The 15,969-nt window shown below is 34.0% G+C and overlaps 1 protein-coding gene across 1 annotated transcript in view; it reads left to right on the top strand.

Annotated features, from left to right (window-relative positions):
* LOC114325903 (ubiquitin-protein ligase E3A) overlaps positions 1–15,969 on the top strand; it is a 134,490-nt gene that overhangs the window by 43,598 nt on the left and 74,923 nt on the right. Inside the window, exons 4-5 of the mRNA XM_028274050.2 lie at positions 5,924–6,112; positions 7,976–8,272. Coding sequence (XP_028129851.1) covers positions 5,924–6,112; positions 7,976–8,272 — 486 coding nt within the window. The remainder of the gene's footprint in view (positions 1–5,923; positions 6,113–7,975; positions 8,273–15,969) is intronic.

Below are 15,969 nucleotides of genomic sequence, written 5' to 3'. Positions count from 1 at the left end.
ATATGGCGCGCTCTAACTAATTTGAAGAAAATCGTGTGTAATTATGACATCAAAAATTTGGCTTTACCAAAAATAGGCCATGCAGTAGAAAATTCGGATTGGACGATTGTGAGAAGCATGCTTGAAGTGGTTTTCAGAGGAACTGGTGTACAAATCACTGTGTGTTGCATGAACCCGAAGATGTCGTACCCTTCAAAGACAGTAGACTGTTATTTCTTCTTGAAGGGTGTATGCAGAGCTGGAGAGTCGTGTAGATTCCGCCATCCTGGGCCTTCATCTAGAGTTGCTGATCGGGACGCTCAGATCTTAAGAGGGGAGCGTTGTAACGAAAGATAACTCTTGGCCGACCCCCGTATAACGGTAAATACCTCGAGAATGACGTCATCGAATGTTCGAGTCGTCGGCGGAGAGGAGGAGAGAGATCTCGAACGTACGTCACGTAGGCGGAACAAGCTGATAGCTAGAGATGGGCGTCGATTGTTCCAGAATAACAACTGGCTATAAATACGGGCATATTTGTAAATAGAGTTTAGTTTTAAGCTAAAATTTGTAAAGTAAACTTGTATAAATAAATTAAATAAAGTCGTAAATAAATACCCGAACGCTCGTTTTTGTTACAATATGTTTCATTTAATTTGTATAAATGGATTATAAAGCGTTTTTATGAAGCAGATTTGTTCGGAACACACTATAACTGTAATCGAACGAAGGTGCCATTTTAGAATAAATTGGTAACATTTATTTGACAGTTGCCGTGATGACACTTCATATTTGTTTATATTCTTTACTATAAGTACAGTATTTCTCATGATCATCTTTCAGTGCGTCACAGTTTTTCGATTTCTTTCTAACGCATTAAATTGTATGTGACAGAAAAAAGGCACGTCGGTGATTACGTTTCGTCATTGACATTTTTATAACATTTCTTCTAGTTATTCTAGTTGTCGATAGATGGCGCCATAATAAAAAAATAATTTTTTTTAATTAGATAATATTACAAATATAATCTGTATAATTTATAAGACTATACAAATCAAAGAAAATACCATTTTATAAATGCAAGAAAAACATTTGATTTGTTTTTATTCCAAATTGAAAATAAAATGTGACAACTGTCAGATTTAACTAAAATGTCATGTTAGAATAAGGGCCGGTTGTTCGAACGCTAATCAACAATGATCATTATCAAATAATTAATTACTGTCAATGTCAACTTTGTTTGGGTTGTTAAAAAGTCTGTGGAGTCTATAATCAATTAATATAACAATAATTATTAACATAATTAATAATAAATCTCATAATTGTAATTAATTATGTTTTCAGCAACCCAAACAAAGTTGACATTGACAGTTTTGGTGACAGTAATTAAATATTTGATAATGATCATTGTTGATTAGCGTTCGAACAACCGGCCCTAAATGTCATAAATGTGTATTATCACGGACTTACCCTTTTTCCTATCATTTGTTACGCACTGAAAAATGATCGTGAAAAGGACAATATCTGTTTTATTATATTATATTATGGAACAAGCAGGATTTCGACCAAACCGCAGCTGCACAGACCAAGTCCTAGCACTGACTAACTACATAGAAACAGGCTTTCAAAAACAACTAAAAACATCTACTGTTTTCATCGATTTATCAGCAGCGTACGATACCGTGTGGAGACAAGGGGTAATATATAAATTAATGAGAGCGATTCCATGCAGAAAGATTACTGATGCCATTAATACAATGCTTTGCAGTAGAAGTTTTCAAGTCATCATGGGCGATAAGACCAGTACCCAAATGAAACTGAACAATGGTCTTCCACAAGGATCGGTGCTGGCCCCTCTACTCTTTAGCCTTTATATAGCAGACATGCCTGAAACCATATCAAAGAAGTTCGGTTATGCAGATGACTGGGCACTTGCTACGAGCCATGAAGAAATGGAGACTACTGAGCAAATACTAACAAACGACCTGATTATCCTCGGGAGATATTTCTGACAATGGAGATTACAGCCCAATACCTCCAAAACGGAAGTATCATGCTTTCATTTAAACAACAGATTGGCTAATTACCAATTAAAAATCCACTTTGAAGACAGACTCCTCAATCATACAAAATACCCAAAATATTTAGGTGTGACACTCGATAGAACGCTAAGCTGTAAAGAACATCTTACAAAGACGACTGCAAAACTTAGAACACGAAACAATATTATACAAAAGTTATGCGGTACCACATGGGGTTCCTCAGCGAATACACTTAGGTCGACAGCACTGGGACTCGTGTATCCCGTTGCAGAGTATTGTGCACCGGTATGGCTCAACAGCCCACACACCAAACGTTTTGATGCCAAACTAAACCAGACTTTACGTATTATATCAGGTACAATCAAGGCCACGCCAACGTATTGGCTACCAGCACTAAGCCACATAGCCCCCTCACAAATCCGTCGAGAACATGCTCTTATCAGGGAGTATAGAAAAATTAACGCCGATCCTGTGCTCCGCTCTCACGTTGATATTAACGACAGAGACATAAGTAGGCTTCGTTCAAGAAAGAACCCTCTGGATTCTCCAAGGATACTAATTGAAAGAAATTTCGAAATAACCGACCGTTGGCAAGAAGATTGGGAGAAGAATGCTCCACCTGATTTCCGAAATATGCCATGTATTACAAGCAAGCCAGAGGGCTTCAATCAACCAAGACGGATCTGGGCTACACTAAATAGAATTAGAACCAACTGTGGTAGGTGCTCTGACTCACTTTTTAGATGGGGAAAAATACCTTCTCCAAATTGCGATTGCGGTGCTGAAAGACAAACGGTTAAGCATTTGGTGGAGGAATGCCCCATCAGATCGTACAGTGGCAATTGGTCCGATTTTTTAATGGCGACCAATGAATCGATTCAATATATTTATCAACTGAATTTTCGTTTATAAAAATTAATTATTATTATTTTTTAATGTATTGTGATCTTTATTTTTATACAAAAACTGTGATAGAGCCATACGCTAAATAAATTATATTTACTGTTTTTATTATTTACTTTACTATAAAAAGATCCTCTACTATAAAAATATAAATTTCCATATATAAATTTAAATATAAAACCTACCAACTTCATGCCACGAGTTCGGAGCCGTTTTTTAACCCATTTAGCGCCAAAGGTGCGAAAACGCACCATTTTTTTGTAGAATTTTTTTTTGACAATTCGTTAATTTTTTTAAATCTTTGTATTTTTTAAGCAACCAGAAGATATAAGTGTAACTAAATTTAATTTTGTTTAATTTCCAAACTTATACTTTCACCACAAAAATATTTTCTAAATGTCCGACATTTTCAATCCTTCGAGACAACTTTATTTTTACTGTAGTAATTTTATTGGCATAACACTTTTGTGGTCAAATAAATTAAAACATTATTTTTTTTAACCTATTTGTACACCAATTGTTATAAAAATATAAAAAAAAAAATTTTTTGAGTCATCAAATATCGTGTTTGAAAATAATGGTTCGATAAGGAACCATTGGCGGAAGTCGACATATTTATAATCCTGTCTGATCAAGAATAAGTTCAAGGTGCACAGGCAGTAATTTGTTGGGATATTTCTTTATTATGTGTAAAAACACGTAGCCACTATGCTTGCTCTTCGAGCTCCTGCAGCTGCTCCACATACTGGACACGTTTGGCGCTCCCGGACTGTGCAATTGTGAGCACTCTGCCTCGGCGCTTCAATCTGTGGCGGTTTATATGTAAGGGAGCGCATACCGTATCGACTGGAGAAGTTGCAGGGAGCGCGGAGCGCAAGAAGTTCGTGAGCATAGTGGATGGTTGGCGCTCTCGGACCATGCAACAGTGTGCGCTCCGCCTCAACGGTCCAATGGGTGGCGGTTTATATGTAGATGGTAGCAGTTGCATGGAGCGCGGAGCGCAAGAGGTTTGTGAACATAGTGGATGGTTGGCACTCCCGGACCGTGCAAAAGTGCGCGCTTCGCCTCGGCGGTCTAATTGGTGGAGGTTTATACGTAGAGGAGCGCATGCCGTATCGATGGGAGCAGTTGGAGGGAGCGCTGAGCGCAAGAGGTTTGTAAACATAGTGAATGGTAGGCACTCCCGGACCGTGCAACAGTGCACGCTCCGCCTCGGCGTTCCAATGGGTGTCGGTTTATATGAAGAGGAGCGCATACCGTATCGATTGGAGCAGTTGCAGGGAGCGCGGAGTGCAAGAGGTTCGTGAACATGGTGGATGGTTGGCGCTCCCGGACCGAGCAACAGTGCGCCAATGACCGTGCGGCAGTGCCTCGGTGGTCCAATATTACGAACGTAGTGGATACGTACCTTTAGAAAGACGGGTATTCTGGTATTCAGTTTTGTTATAATCTAGGGTGGGGGAGGGGGCTACATAAGGGAGGTTGTGTAGTGTTGTAGACAATATGTCGATTTGTCGAATTTATGCAACTGGCACAGTGCAAGATACAGGATTGGAAAGTGTAAACTGGAAATATCTAAAATAATTTCTAAAAAAGATAGAGGGCCGTTCGACTTCGTTTTTGAGAAAGAAGCTGAAGAAGGCGTAGGCAATGTTCTAATCATACTATTTTTGTTTATCAAAACTTCCAGGTTCATTTACACTCTAAATGTTTTGAGACTTTTCACAAAAAATAAAATTGTGTATTTCAATTTTTATATCTCATTTCCGCCAAAGGTTCGAAAACGAACCATTTTGTTGTTGTGACACCTGCCATTATCAAAGTGTAAAACAATTTTTTTACGAATGCTTAAGTTTATTTTACTCTAGTTAATCAAATATATTACATATTATTGCAGTATTTCTTTGCTTGGCGGTTAATGGGTTAATTATTAACAATGCAGTGCAAAAACGCTTGCACTGCAAATCTTAAAAGATTGTAACTTAATTCTTGTTATCTATTTCTTAAGTTTTTACTTATTTACATTGAATATTATTTTTTTGTTGTTGTATAATCCACGTTTACAATAATTATTATGTGATATATTTATATGACGTGCACCGGTAAGTAAATTAGATGGACTGTATGTATGATTATCCTCGAAGGCCGATATGATCAACCAAAAAGAAGATGTATTTGGTGATTTTTTTAGTGACATTCTTGGGTGTGAAACTGTCTTTTTAGTTTACTCCTCCTGGCTTAAAAACAAACTATAGACAAACTACTCATAATGTTAAAGACAAATAAATCTAAATGCAAGACAAATTAACATAAGGACATAATGTTTCGATCTGTATAATTGTTGCATCATTCATGAAAGTATTTAGGGGATGATAAATGATAAGAGAAAGAAAGACTTTTTAGTGCTCCAGTGTTGCATTACTGTATAAGATATTATTTCTCATAAAATATACAAGGTAATGTATATACAGTGTGAGCCAAAGAAAACAGTCCACCTCGATAGTTATCAGTATTTATTATATTTTAACGAAATGACGAAACATTTCGATTTTTGACAACAAACAATGTTTACTTATAAATTTATTTAATGTTTATTATCAAACAAACATTTTTTTCTGTCTTCTGTCAGCAGTAGAATGTATTTTGAGTTAAATAAATTACATACAATCTTCTTTTTGTGCCAATTAATTTAATGCAAAATAATTTTTCTTGGACACCCTGTATAAATAATTATTTCAATGTTAATATTACTGAAGAGAGAATTAAATAGCTTTCAAATGAGTTAGGACACCACCCCTATTCCCTATTTAAAAATAAGTGGAAGTTGATAAATGACAGATATATGTACCGTAAAAATGTGCCCCCTTAGATAAAAAATCGACCTGTTTCGTCATTTCCTTAAAATCTAATAAATACTGTCAAATATCGAGGTGTACTGTTTTCTTTCGCCCATTCCGTATAAGGTAATGTAGATATAAACATTTAATATTATTTTTTAGCCCCCGTACCAACATATTTGACAGAACAAGCTTTATACGACATAATCGACGAATGCGAGGGCAATAATAGTTATTCTCCACTAATTCGAACGTTAGGTGAAATTTTTAGTAGTATTGAAAATCTATCAAAAAGTTTTCCTCAGGAAGCTAGCACACCAACAAAGTCACCAGCGGATTTAGAAAATGCAGGTAAGTCAAATTCTTTGATTTTTCTCGTTCATTTAACCTGCATCGGCAATAACTAGATCTTGCCTTTTTAGTGGTAGTATTTTGTATCATTTTTCCTCAATATACAATCCGCCAAAAAAGTATCGCATCACCTTAAAAATGGGACATTTTTAATGTCTCATATTTCCTAAATCTGTTTTCGATTTTAGTGATTTTTTTAATATGTTATAGCTTTATTCTTCAAGAATATCGATGTAATAATATTGTTGCTAAACTTATAAGTGTCATTGTATACCGGGTGTAACAATGATAGTGTGTTTTTTCCTCAAAGTTTGAAACACCCTGTGGAATATTCTAGCGTATATAAAATATCGAAATTAAAACTCGACTGTAACCTTAGGCCATCTAAACATTTTTCTTTTTGATTCATTCGCTTATGTTGGATAAAAAAAAGTTAGGTACTTTAACAACTAGCAACGTTCTTCATCAATACAGGGTGTTTCTAAATAAGTGCGACAAACTTTAAGGGGTAATTCTGCATGAAAAAATAATGACAGTTTGCTTTATACACATATGTCCGCAAATGCTTCGTTTCCGAGATACGCGATGTTGAATTTTTTTTTACAATCTGACGATTTATTTATTGCTCTAAAACCGGTTGAGTTGGTAGGTTGTAAAAGGTAGTTATTGCGCATTTTTTGGCATATAATTAAGAATTTATATTCACCATTGGCGTGCATACGGGTAATATGCACGCCAATGGTGAATATAAAATTCTTAATTGTACGTCAAAAAATGCGCAATAACTACCTCTTAAAACCTACTAAATTTCGATAATCGAAAAGACGGTTAACAGAACATTTAAAAAAAATTGAAAATTGATAGTACAACTCTCAAATTTTATTTACATATATGTTTTGTTTTACATGATAAGAGGAATTTTTGTTCGTACAATCGAATCAATTTGGTTTAAAGTATTATTCTGAAATCTTTGTTTGTTTTACTGATGCTTCACATTTTTCTTAATCCTCGTAAGATCATGCAATCTACATTATTTACTTCTTCTTCTCAAGAATACCACTCGATGAATTGTTGCATGTGCGATGCAGCTTCTCTAGCTTCTTTACGCAAATTTTTGTCAGTTGCAATAACATCATCGACATTTTCAGCTTCTGAAACTGTTTCGTCCGCCTCTTTTGCCATTTCAATGATTTCATCACCTGTCCGCAATCGATAGCCGTGCCATGCAATCTACATTATTTACTTCTTCTTCTCAAGAATACCACTCGATGAATTGTTGCATGTGCGATGCAGCTTCTCTAGCTTCTTTACGCAAATTTTTGTCAGTTGCAATAACATCATCGACATTTTCAGCTTCTGAAACTGTTTCGTCCGCCTCTTTTGCCATTTCAATGATTTCATCACCTGTCCGCAATCGATAGCCGTTTGCGTCCTTATCACAAATTAACAATTAGTTTATGTCATCTTTAGCCAATCAAAACAAAACAGCCATTCAGCCATAACTTCATTTGTTACCGCACTGTACATTTCAGCGAATTTCGTTTGGCTTATCGCAATGCTCAAACAAAATGAATTGATGACCCAATTTTTGCTTATGTAGTCAATACAACTTATGTACGGACCCTGACGGTTAATGGAGAGACGGATAATCGAGGTTCCACTGTATTCTTATACCTTTTAGTAACCGAGTGTGTTATTATCGTATTCGTATTCGTATGCCTTTCATTTTTTCTGAAAGCAGGTCTTTATTTTTTATTCTAGAGCAGATATTCTTCTCATATGCTTATACCTTTTAGTAATATGTAAATGTGTTTTTGTCGTAGGCATATACAACTAATTTATAATTTATATTCAATATTTTAGACATAAAAACATTAAATAAAGAAGAAGTACGGAGTCTAGAAGGTGAAAAAGATAAAGATGAAGATAGTTGCGCTGAATCGAGTCAAAATTCTTTAGCGCCAGTTGATATTCCTTCAGTTCGAAGAGCATTCTCTGCTCTTTTTAAATTAAAAACGTCAATTTTCGAAAATGCTCTTGTTAATGCTTTAGTTACACTTGCTGGAAATCTTCAAATGGACTTACCTACCAGGAAAGATAAAGGAAACCATGAAGATATTGTTAATGTTCTTCTCATTGTTTTTGAAATTCCAGCTTTGGGTAAGTAAACAATTTAGTAACAAATAACAAAAAAGAAAAAACCTGATGATGATTTAATTTAATGTTCGTTTCTAACTCAGCATCATATTTGTGGTTGTATGATTTTGTTGTCTCTCCAGCTGTTTGTAAAATCTGTTACATTTATTGTACATTTATGCTTTTCTTGCCTATTCTCGAGGTTTATCAGTGTATGTTTAGTTATGATTTTATAACTATGAATTTCTTACCCTTACATATATTCTTTTATTTACAGCATAGTATCTCTTAATATTGTTCTGAACCTATTTCTTTGTGGCATTTATGTAATTTATTATTCTAAATGGGAAATAAGCCACCACAATTTAACTTAAAAAATGATTTTATTGATTACGACGTCCGATGTGGACGTCGAAACGGCAATAAAATCATTTTTTAAGTTAAACTGTGGCTTGTTTCCCATTTTTAGATATCACATTTATGTTAGTGTTCGGTCATGGTGTCCTTGTACCAAACCTTTTTGTTTGATTAAACTCTACCCTTGGTGAAAGCTGCATTTTTCTTAAAGATACTTTATTAACGTATCTTGGCGCAATGTTGTGTTCATATTAGATTTAAGGCCATCGGTACATAATTCGCAAATATTTTACGGCTATCCCTACTCTTTCTGTCTTTACACTGCAAATTACGTGTAGTAAAATTCTCACTGGTATGGATATGTAGACATTACTACTTGACAATGTCATCATCAACTTGCTTAAAGAGATGACTTTTGAATGTTCTTGGATAACTGTTACTTGTATAATTGCAAATTATTAATTCAGTTAATAAATATGATTATTTCATTCATAGGAGATTCTGACCAATATAAAGCTACAGAAATCTAAATTAAGCTGATTATTTTTTAATGATTTTAACTTCCAATCGTATAGTAAGATATTTGATCACGTGTTTAATTCTGTCCAATCAGATTAAAATTATACCGAGAATTATCTACTATAGAAAATTACCGATAGAATTTTTTTAAGTAGATTGTATCTGTTTAATGGCAACCAGTTTCCTAGTTTTGACAACTGTCACATTTAAGAAAATATCCATAATATACGTATTAAAAAATAATCTTACGAATATCACACGACAGTAAGAATAAATAAGAAAATAATGCTTCATTTTTACTCAAATTTGTTGTCATTGGGCAATAGCCACTCGAGTCCTGCGGGCTCTCGTGTCTATTGCCAGACAACAAATTTTCGAAAAACTGTCGCATTATTTTCAATTTATTCTCACTCTCTTGTGATATTATACCCGATAATTTTTGATAATTTCCCGTCGTCAAGTATATTACGTCAGATGCCCTTCGTTGCTATGAAAAAAATACATTCAGTGACATTAATGACAATTAATGTTTTAAAAATTATAAAAGTGATGACTTTCAACCGTAAAATATTTATAACAACTGTGTGTTTAATTGTACTAATTTGTACTTACATAAATAAATTACAATACAATTTTGGTTTTGAACAGTTTTATTCATGAAATAATCGCAACAAATTGCACTCGATCTCTAAAGTTAATATAGAATTTTTGCCCTCGTGACACTTTGACATAATTTCACTCGCCTTCGGCTCGTGAAATTAAAACTGTCAAAAGTGTCACTCGGGAAAAATTCAATAATTTTAGAGCACTACTACTGATTACTTCATTCATAGGAGATTCTGACCAACAGAAAGCTACAGAAATGAAAATTAAGGTGATAATTTTTGATAATATCCCGTCGTCAAGTATATTTCGTCAGATGCACTTCGTTGCTACGAAAAAATACATTCAGTGACATTAATGACAATTAATGTTTTAAAAGTTATAAAAGTGATGACTTTCAACCGTCAAATATTTATAACAACTGTGTGTTTAATTGTACTAATTTGTACTTACATAAATAAATTACAATAAATTTTTTGTTTTGAACAGTTTTATTCATGAAATAATGGCAACAAATTGCACTCGATCTAAAAGTATTATCGATTTTTTGCCCTCGTGACACTTTGACATAATTTCACTCCCCTTCGGGTCGTGCAATTAGAACTGTCAAAGTGTCACTGGGGAAAAATTCGATAATTTTAGAGCTCTTGTGCAATTACTACTGATATTTTTTTCACTAATTATGTATTCAGTGATTGTAATAATTTATATACTGTACAACAAAAACTAATACTCAATCTAGAAAAGAAGAAAAGTGTTAAAGTAATTTTTTAATAATATATTGTTACTATGGAACGCTTACAATTTTGAACATCTTTAACAACAAAATACTTGGATCACAGAATATATCCTGGTCAATTCTCTGCTTGGATCGTCCATAAATAACAAATAATTAACTTTTTATTAAGTTCACGTCTTAAATCAATTAATGTTGTTCTGATGCTATTTTCTTGTGGCATTTTTGCAATTAACTAGTTTTGATGGGAAATAAGTGAAAATAGCGTCGAAACGTTGATAAAATCATTTTTTTTTTTTTTAGTAAAATTGTGGCTCATTTCCCATCAATACTAGTTAATTAAATCAATTATTTATCAAATACACTATCAATATTATTTAATCAACAACTCAAAATATTCCCGATGCCATGTCAAATATTTAAAATTGTTACTGTCAATGTCATCATATTCTATTTGACTCAGTGCGTTGTGTGACAAAGATAGCGAATGTTCGATTTGGAAAATATTACCACGGACATGGTGTCCATCTTTTTCAAATCCTGAAAAAACTAATAAATATTTTTAAAAAATTTAAACGCAGAGTGAAAGACTAAATTATTATCGAGGGCCGAAAGTCCCTTAGAATAAATAAAATGTTTCTTTTGAATGAGATATTTGAAATTAAAAATCACACTACACTTTCTCTTAGTTTTTCACCCCTGTAACTTATTAAAATAAAAATTACAGAAGTTATCAGGGACTTTCGCCCCTCGGTAAGAACGTAATCTTTCATTCTGCGTTTAAATTTTTCAAAAATACATATTAGTTTTCTCAGGATTTGAAAAATAATGAATCCCATTTAAATAGCATTAGAACCGAAACTACGTACCCATCCCCTTAACCACAATTATAGACAAATACCGTAGCAAATTAGAAGAAGATATCAGTGTACAAGTAAGCATCGGAACAACAAGGGAGATAGTTGAAACACTTACAGCATTATACAATACTCAAATATAGGGCGTACAAAATGCCACACCTACGAATGATACAGGTCGCAAAGCTCACATCCTACATCCCAGCTGAAATAAAAAAGTTGGTAGCTCAAACAAGGAAAGTTAGGACCAAATGGCACCTAACCAATGCCCCAGCAGACAAGACTATATGCAACAGGCTAAGGAATCAACTAAAATCCAAACTTAAAGAGGCACAAGAACTGCCATTTACAAACTACATAACAAATCTTAACCGGTATGACAACTCAATATGGAATCCGATCAAAAACTCCAAAAAACCCAAGACTCCGGTACCTCCAATTAGAAACCAACAGGGAACAACACTACAATGGGTCAGAAGTAATGAGAAAAAATCAGTGCTATTTGCCAAACACCTAGCTCAAATATTTACTCCTAACAACGAAAATCCAGACATTGAAATTGAGATATAAATAACATTCCAGCGAACATACTAGTAATATAATCAGACCACTAACCAAAAACTTAAATGTTGTTCTGAAGCTATTTCCTTGTGGCATTTTTATAATTAAGTATTTTCTATGGGAAATAAGCCACAATTTTACTAAAAAAATGAATTTATTAACGTTTCGAAGCCAAAATCGAGTTTCGTTGTCGAAATACAAAATACTACTAAAATAAACAAAAATGTTATTGCTAAGTAAAAAAATTCTTCTAATAATTTATTTAATCTGACTCATTTATATTGGCAATTCAGACGTAGAAGACTTTAAAATGATATCGCCAATATTTATGAGTTGCGTTCCTGGGACGACTTTACTAAAAGATAGTTCATTCGATTACATGAAATCAATCCCAACTCAAGAATATCCGTCGCAAAAAAATCATAGCATGTGATCTGTCTTTAAAAAGACAACCAAATGCAACGATGACAGTAATATTCTCGCGTTAGAGATTTCATAGTAAATCACGAGGGAAAACCAGGAAAAAACCTCGTGATCCTATCCCGACATCGTAAGTATTTGGTCTTACATTTAATTTACCTTCAAAAAACTAATACCAAATTCTGATTTTAATGTTAAAATTATAAATAATATTAATAATACATAGATATACAATAAGTAATACTAAAATATAAAATTTGTACTAAATCGATATGTTATTGACTTACTAATCGTGGTATTTTCTTTCTATTGACTTCCTCTTTCAGTATGGGTAACCACATCCTACTGCATTCTACCGAGGAATTTGCGACACAATTGGTTTCATTTAGCATAGAGCCATGATAATTACATGCTATCATTTTTTTGCGACGGATATTCTTGAGTTGGGATTGATTTCATGTAATCAAATGAACTATCTTTTAGTAAAGTCTTCCCAGGAACGCAACTCATAAATATTGGCGATATCATTTTAAAATCTTCTACTTTAAAATGTATAATATACGTCTGAATTGCCAATATAAATGAGTCAGATTAAATAAATTATTAGAAGAATTTTTTTACTTAGCAACAACATTTTTGTTTATTTTAGTAGTACTTTGTATTTTGACAACGAAACCGATTTGGGCTTCGAAACGTTAATAAATTCATTTTTTTAGTAACATTGTGGCTTATTTCCCATAGAAAATACTTAATTACAAAAACTTCAACTAGAAATTCAATATTTAAATATTAGAAAACCTCCTGGGCTGGATAAACTATCACCAAGATGATAAAGGAACTACCAGATAAAGGAACCACACGATTACTCTCATCTTCAATGCAATTCTGTGCTCAAACTACTGGCCAAAGCACTTTAAAATCGCTGAAATATTAATTCCAAAAGCAGGAAAAAACCAAACTAGGTTTGATCGTATAGTCCAATATGCCTACTACCAATCGTAACTAAACTAGTTGAAAGATTATTATTGTTACAAAAAATTAACTCAGACCCAAATACGGAGGAATGGATACCCAACCACCAATTTGGCTTTCGAAAATAACACTCAACGATACAGCAGGTGCATAGAATAGTACATACCATAAATTCTGCAATGGAAGGCATACTGCACAGCTGCCTTTCTAGATGTAAGTCAAGCCTTTGACAAAGTTTGGCACACAGGCCTGATTTTGGAGATCAAGAAATATCTTCCCATTACCTACCGAAAACTGTTAAAATCCTATTTACATAGGAGAGAATTCCGAACAAGAGTGAATGCAACTAATTTCAAAAAGTTTCTTAAAAAATCTGGTGTCTCACAAGGCAGTGTTCTTGGACCAATATTATATCTGCTATACACAGCAGATCTGCCCTCAAATAATGAAACCATCACTGGTACGTTTGCAGATGATGCTTTCATCCTTGCAGCCGAAATCCAATTACAGCATCTAACATTCTACAGATACACCTGAATGAAATCGAGACGTGGTAAAACAAGTGGAGAATTAAAATGAATGAAACGAAATCAGTCCAAGTGACTTTTACCTTGAGAAAGGACCCAGTGACCCCAGTTTCACAAAACAATATTTAACTTCCTCAATCCTCTAGTACCAAATACCTAGGAATACATCTTGACTCAGAACTCAATTGGAAAGAATATATTCTTAAGAAGCGGAAACAAATTGACCTAAGAATGAAAGATCTAAACTGGCTAGTCGGTAGAAAATCGAAAATGACACTAGAAAATAAAATCCTTGTCTACAAAGCTGTCATAAAACCTATCTGGACTTATGGAATTCAACTATGGGGATGTGTGAGCAAGTCAAATACAGCCGTAATTCAAAAAAGCTAATGGAAAATACTGATGCACGCTGGTATGTGTCAAACCCAACGCTTCATGAAGACCTAAGAATCCCATTCATACAGGATGTGATCGCTAAATATAGCACGAAGCACCATGAAGGACTGGAATCACATAGTAACCCCCTACTTCAACTTCTAATAGAACATCATGCCAATACGAGACTCAAATTGATCTGGCCAGCTGATCTGAGAAACAGTTAAAGTGGTCTTGTCACTGGAGAGGATCTCACCAAGCCAATAGGAGAGCCCAAAGTCCTTTAGAATAAAAAGAAAATTTCTTTTGAATGAGATATTTGAAATTAAAAATCGCACTCAACTTTCTCTTATTTTTCACCCCTGTAACTCATTAAAATAAATATTATAGAAGTTTTCAGGGACTTTCGGCCCTCGGTAATGATGTAATTTTTCATTCTGCATTTAGAAATAAAAAATAGCATATGGCAAGGATTAAATTCTAGTAAAAGAAGTATAAATCACTTTAGTTAACTTTTCAGGAGAAACAAAAAACGATAATTGGAGACCGATCCTGAATCGATAACTATAATGTATTCAATGTGGGCTCCGAATATTTTTAATATTAACAAAGTTTAATATAAATTATAAATTGTGAATCTCAGTGAAATATTGAAATAAACTGTAAGTGTACAAACTCTTTACATAATATCCAGTAAAATTAGCATTAAAGTCAGCAAATTGCAATTATTTGTTATTGTTGTCAATACACAAATCCAGTTTTACCAGCAAAATAACCGCTTTTAGTAAAGACCGATATACCTGTGTTAGCAGGTGTACAGGTTCGGACTTACTTTTCACTTAACGTTTATCGAAATGAATTCAAACATGGAATCCCACAACAGTTCTACAATACAAGACCATCAAAGTCAAATAAACGCATCACAGTCATACGCTTTGGCAGCGTCGAGGGTGCAATTTCCTTTAAAGTCCCAAGCAATTATCTTTAGTGCCGTAGAAAACATCAAACTTCAAGACTACCTTCTCCCACTTGGAAATATAATTCAACCGAAAAATATAATCTTCTCTTCTAGATTATCTAATAATCGCATATGTATGTATTTATCCAATAAACAAATAGTGGATGATTTTATGAATAATCATGGTCAAATAGAAATACAAGGTGAAATTGTCAGAGCAAGAAGGTTGGTTAGTTACACCAGCGGAACGACTTGTGCTCTCCGGCGTATGTCCTTCAATACCGCACGACTTGCTAATCAATGAGTTACAAAAAATCGGCATAGTTACTGTCTCCTCCATGACATTCCTCAAAATTAGTACTTCTATGCCTGAGTTCAATCACATCCTTAGTTTTCGAAGACAAATCTATATCAGTCCTCACAGTCTAACACTACCAGAGTCATTTACTCTTGTTTTTGACAACATGATATATAGAATATTCATCTCTCAAGACAGTTTAGTTTGCTTTAGATGCAAGAAGCCAGGTCACATTGCATCACAGTGCTCCGAACCACTAGCTCAACTAAACCCCAACCAAAACAATGAAACATCGGTATCCAGCGCAACAAATATATCTTTGCAAGCACCCAATGATACAAACCCTTCTCAGTGTGAACAAATGTCTATTTCCAATGTCCCGGAGATACCGAACAAAGAAGATGCATCAAATAAGGACAGTCACATAATTAATCAACCAAAACGTAACTTTGATGAAATTATTTCACCTGAAGCAGATCCATCTTGAAAAGAATGTAACATTTTTCAACCACCTAAAGTCCAAGCAAAATCTAAAAAA

Source organism: Diabrotica virgifera, chromosome 6 (assembly GCF_917563875.1).
Source record: "Diabrotica virgifera virgifera chromosome 6, PGI_DIABVI_V3a".
NCBI lineage: Eukaryota > Metazoa > Arthropoda > Insecta > Coleoptera > Chrysomelidae > Diabrotica > Diabrotica virgifera.
This window is presented reverse-complemented; position numbering and strand designations above follow the sequence as displayed.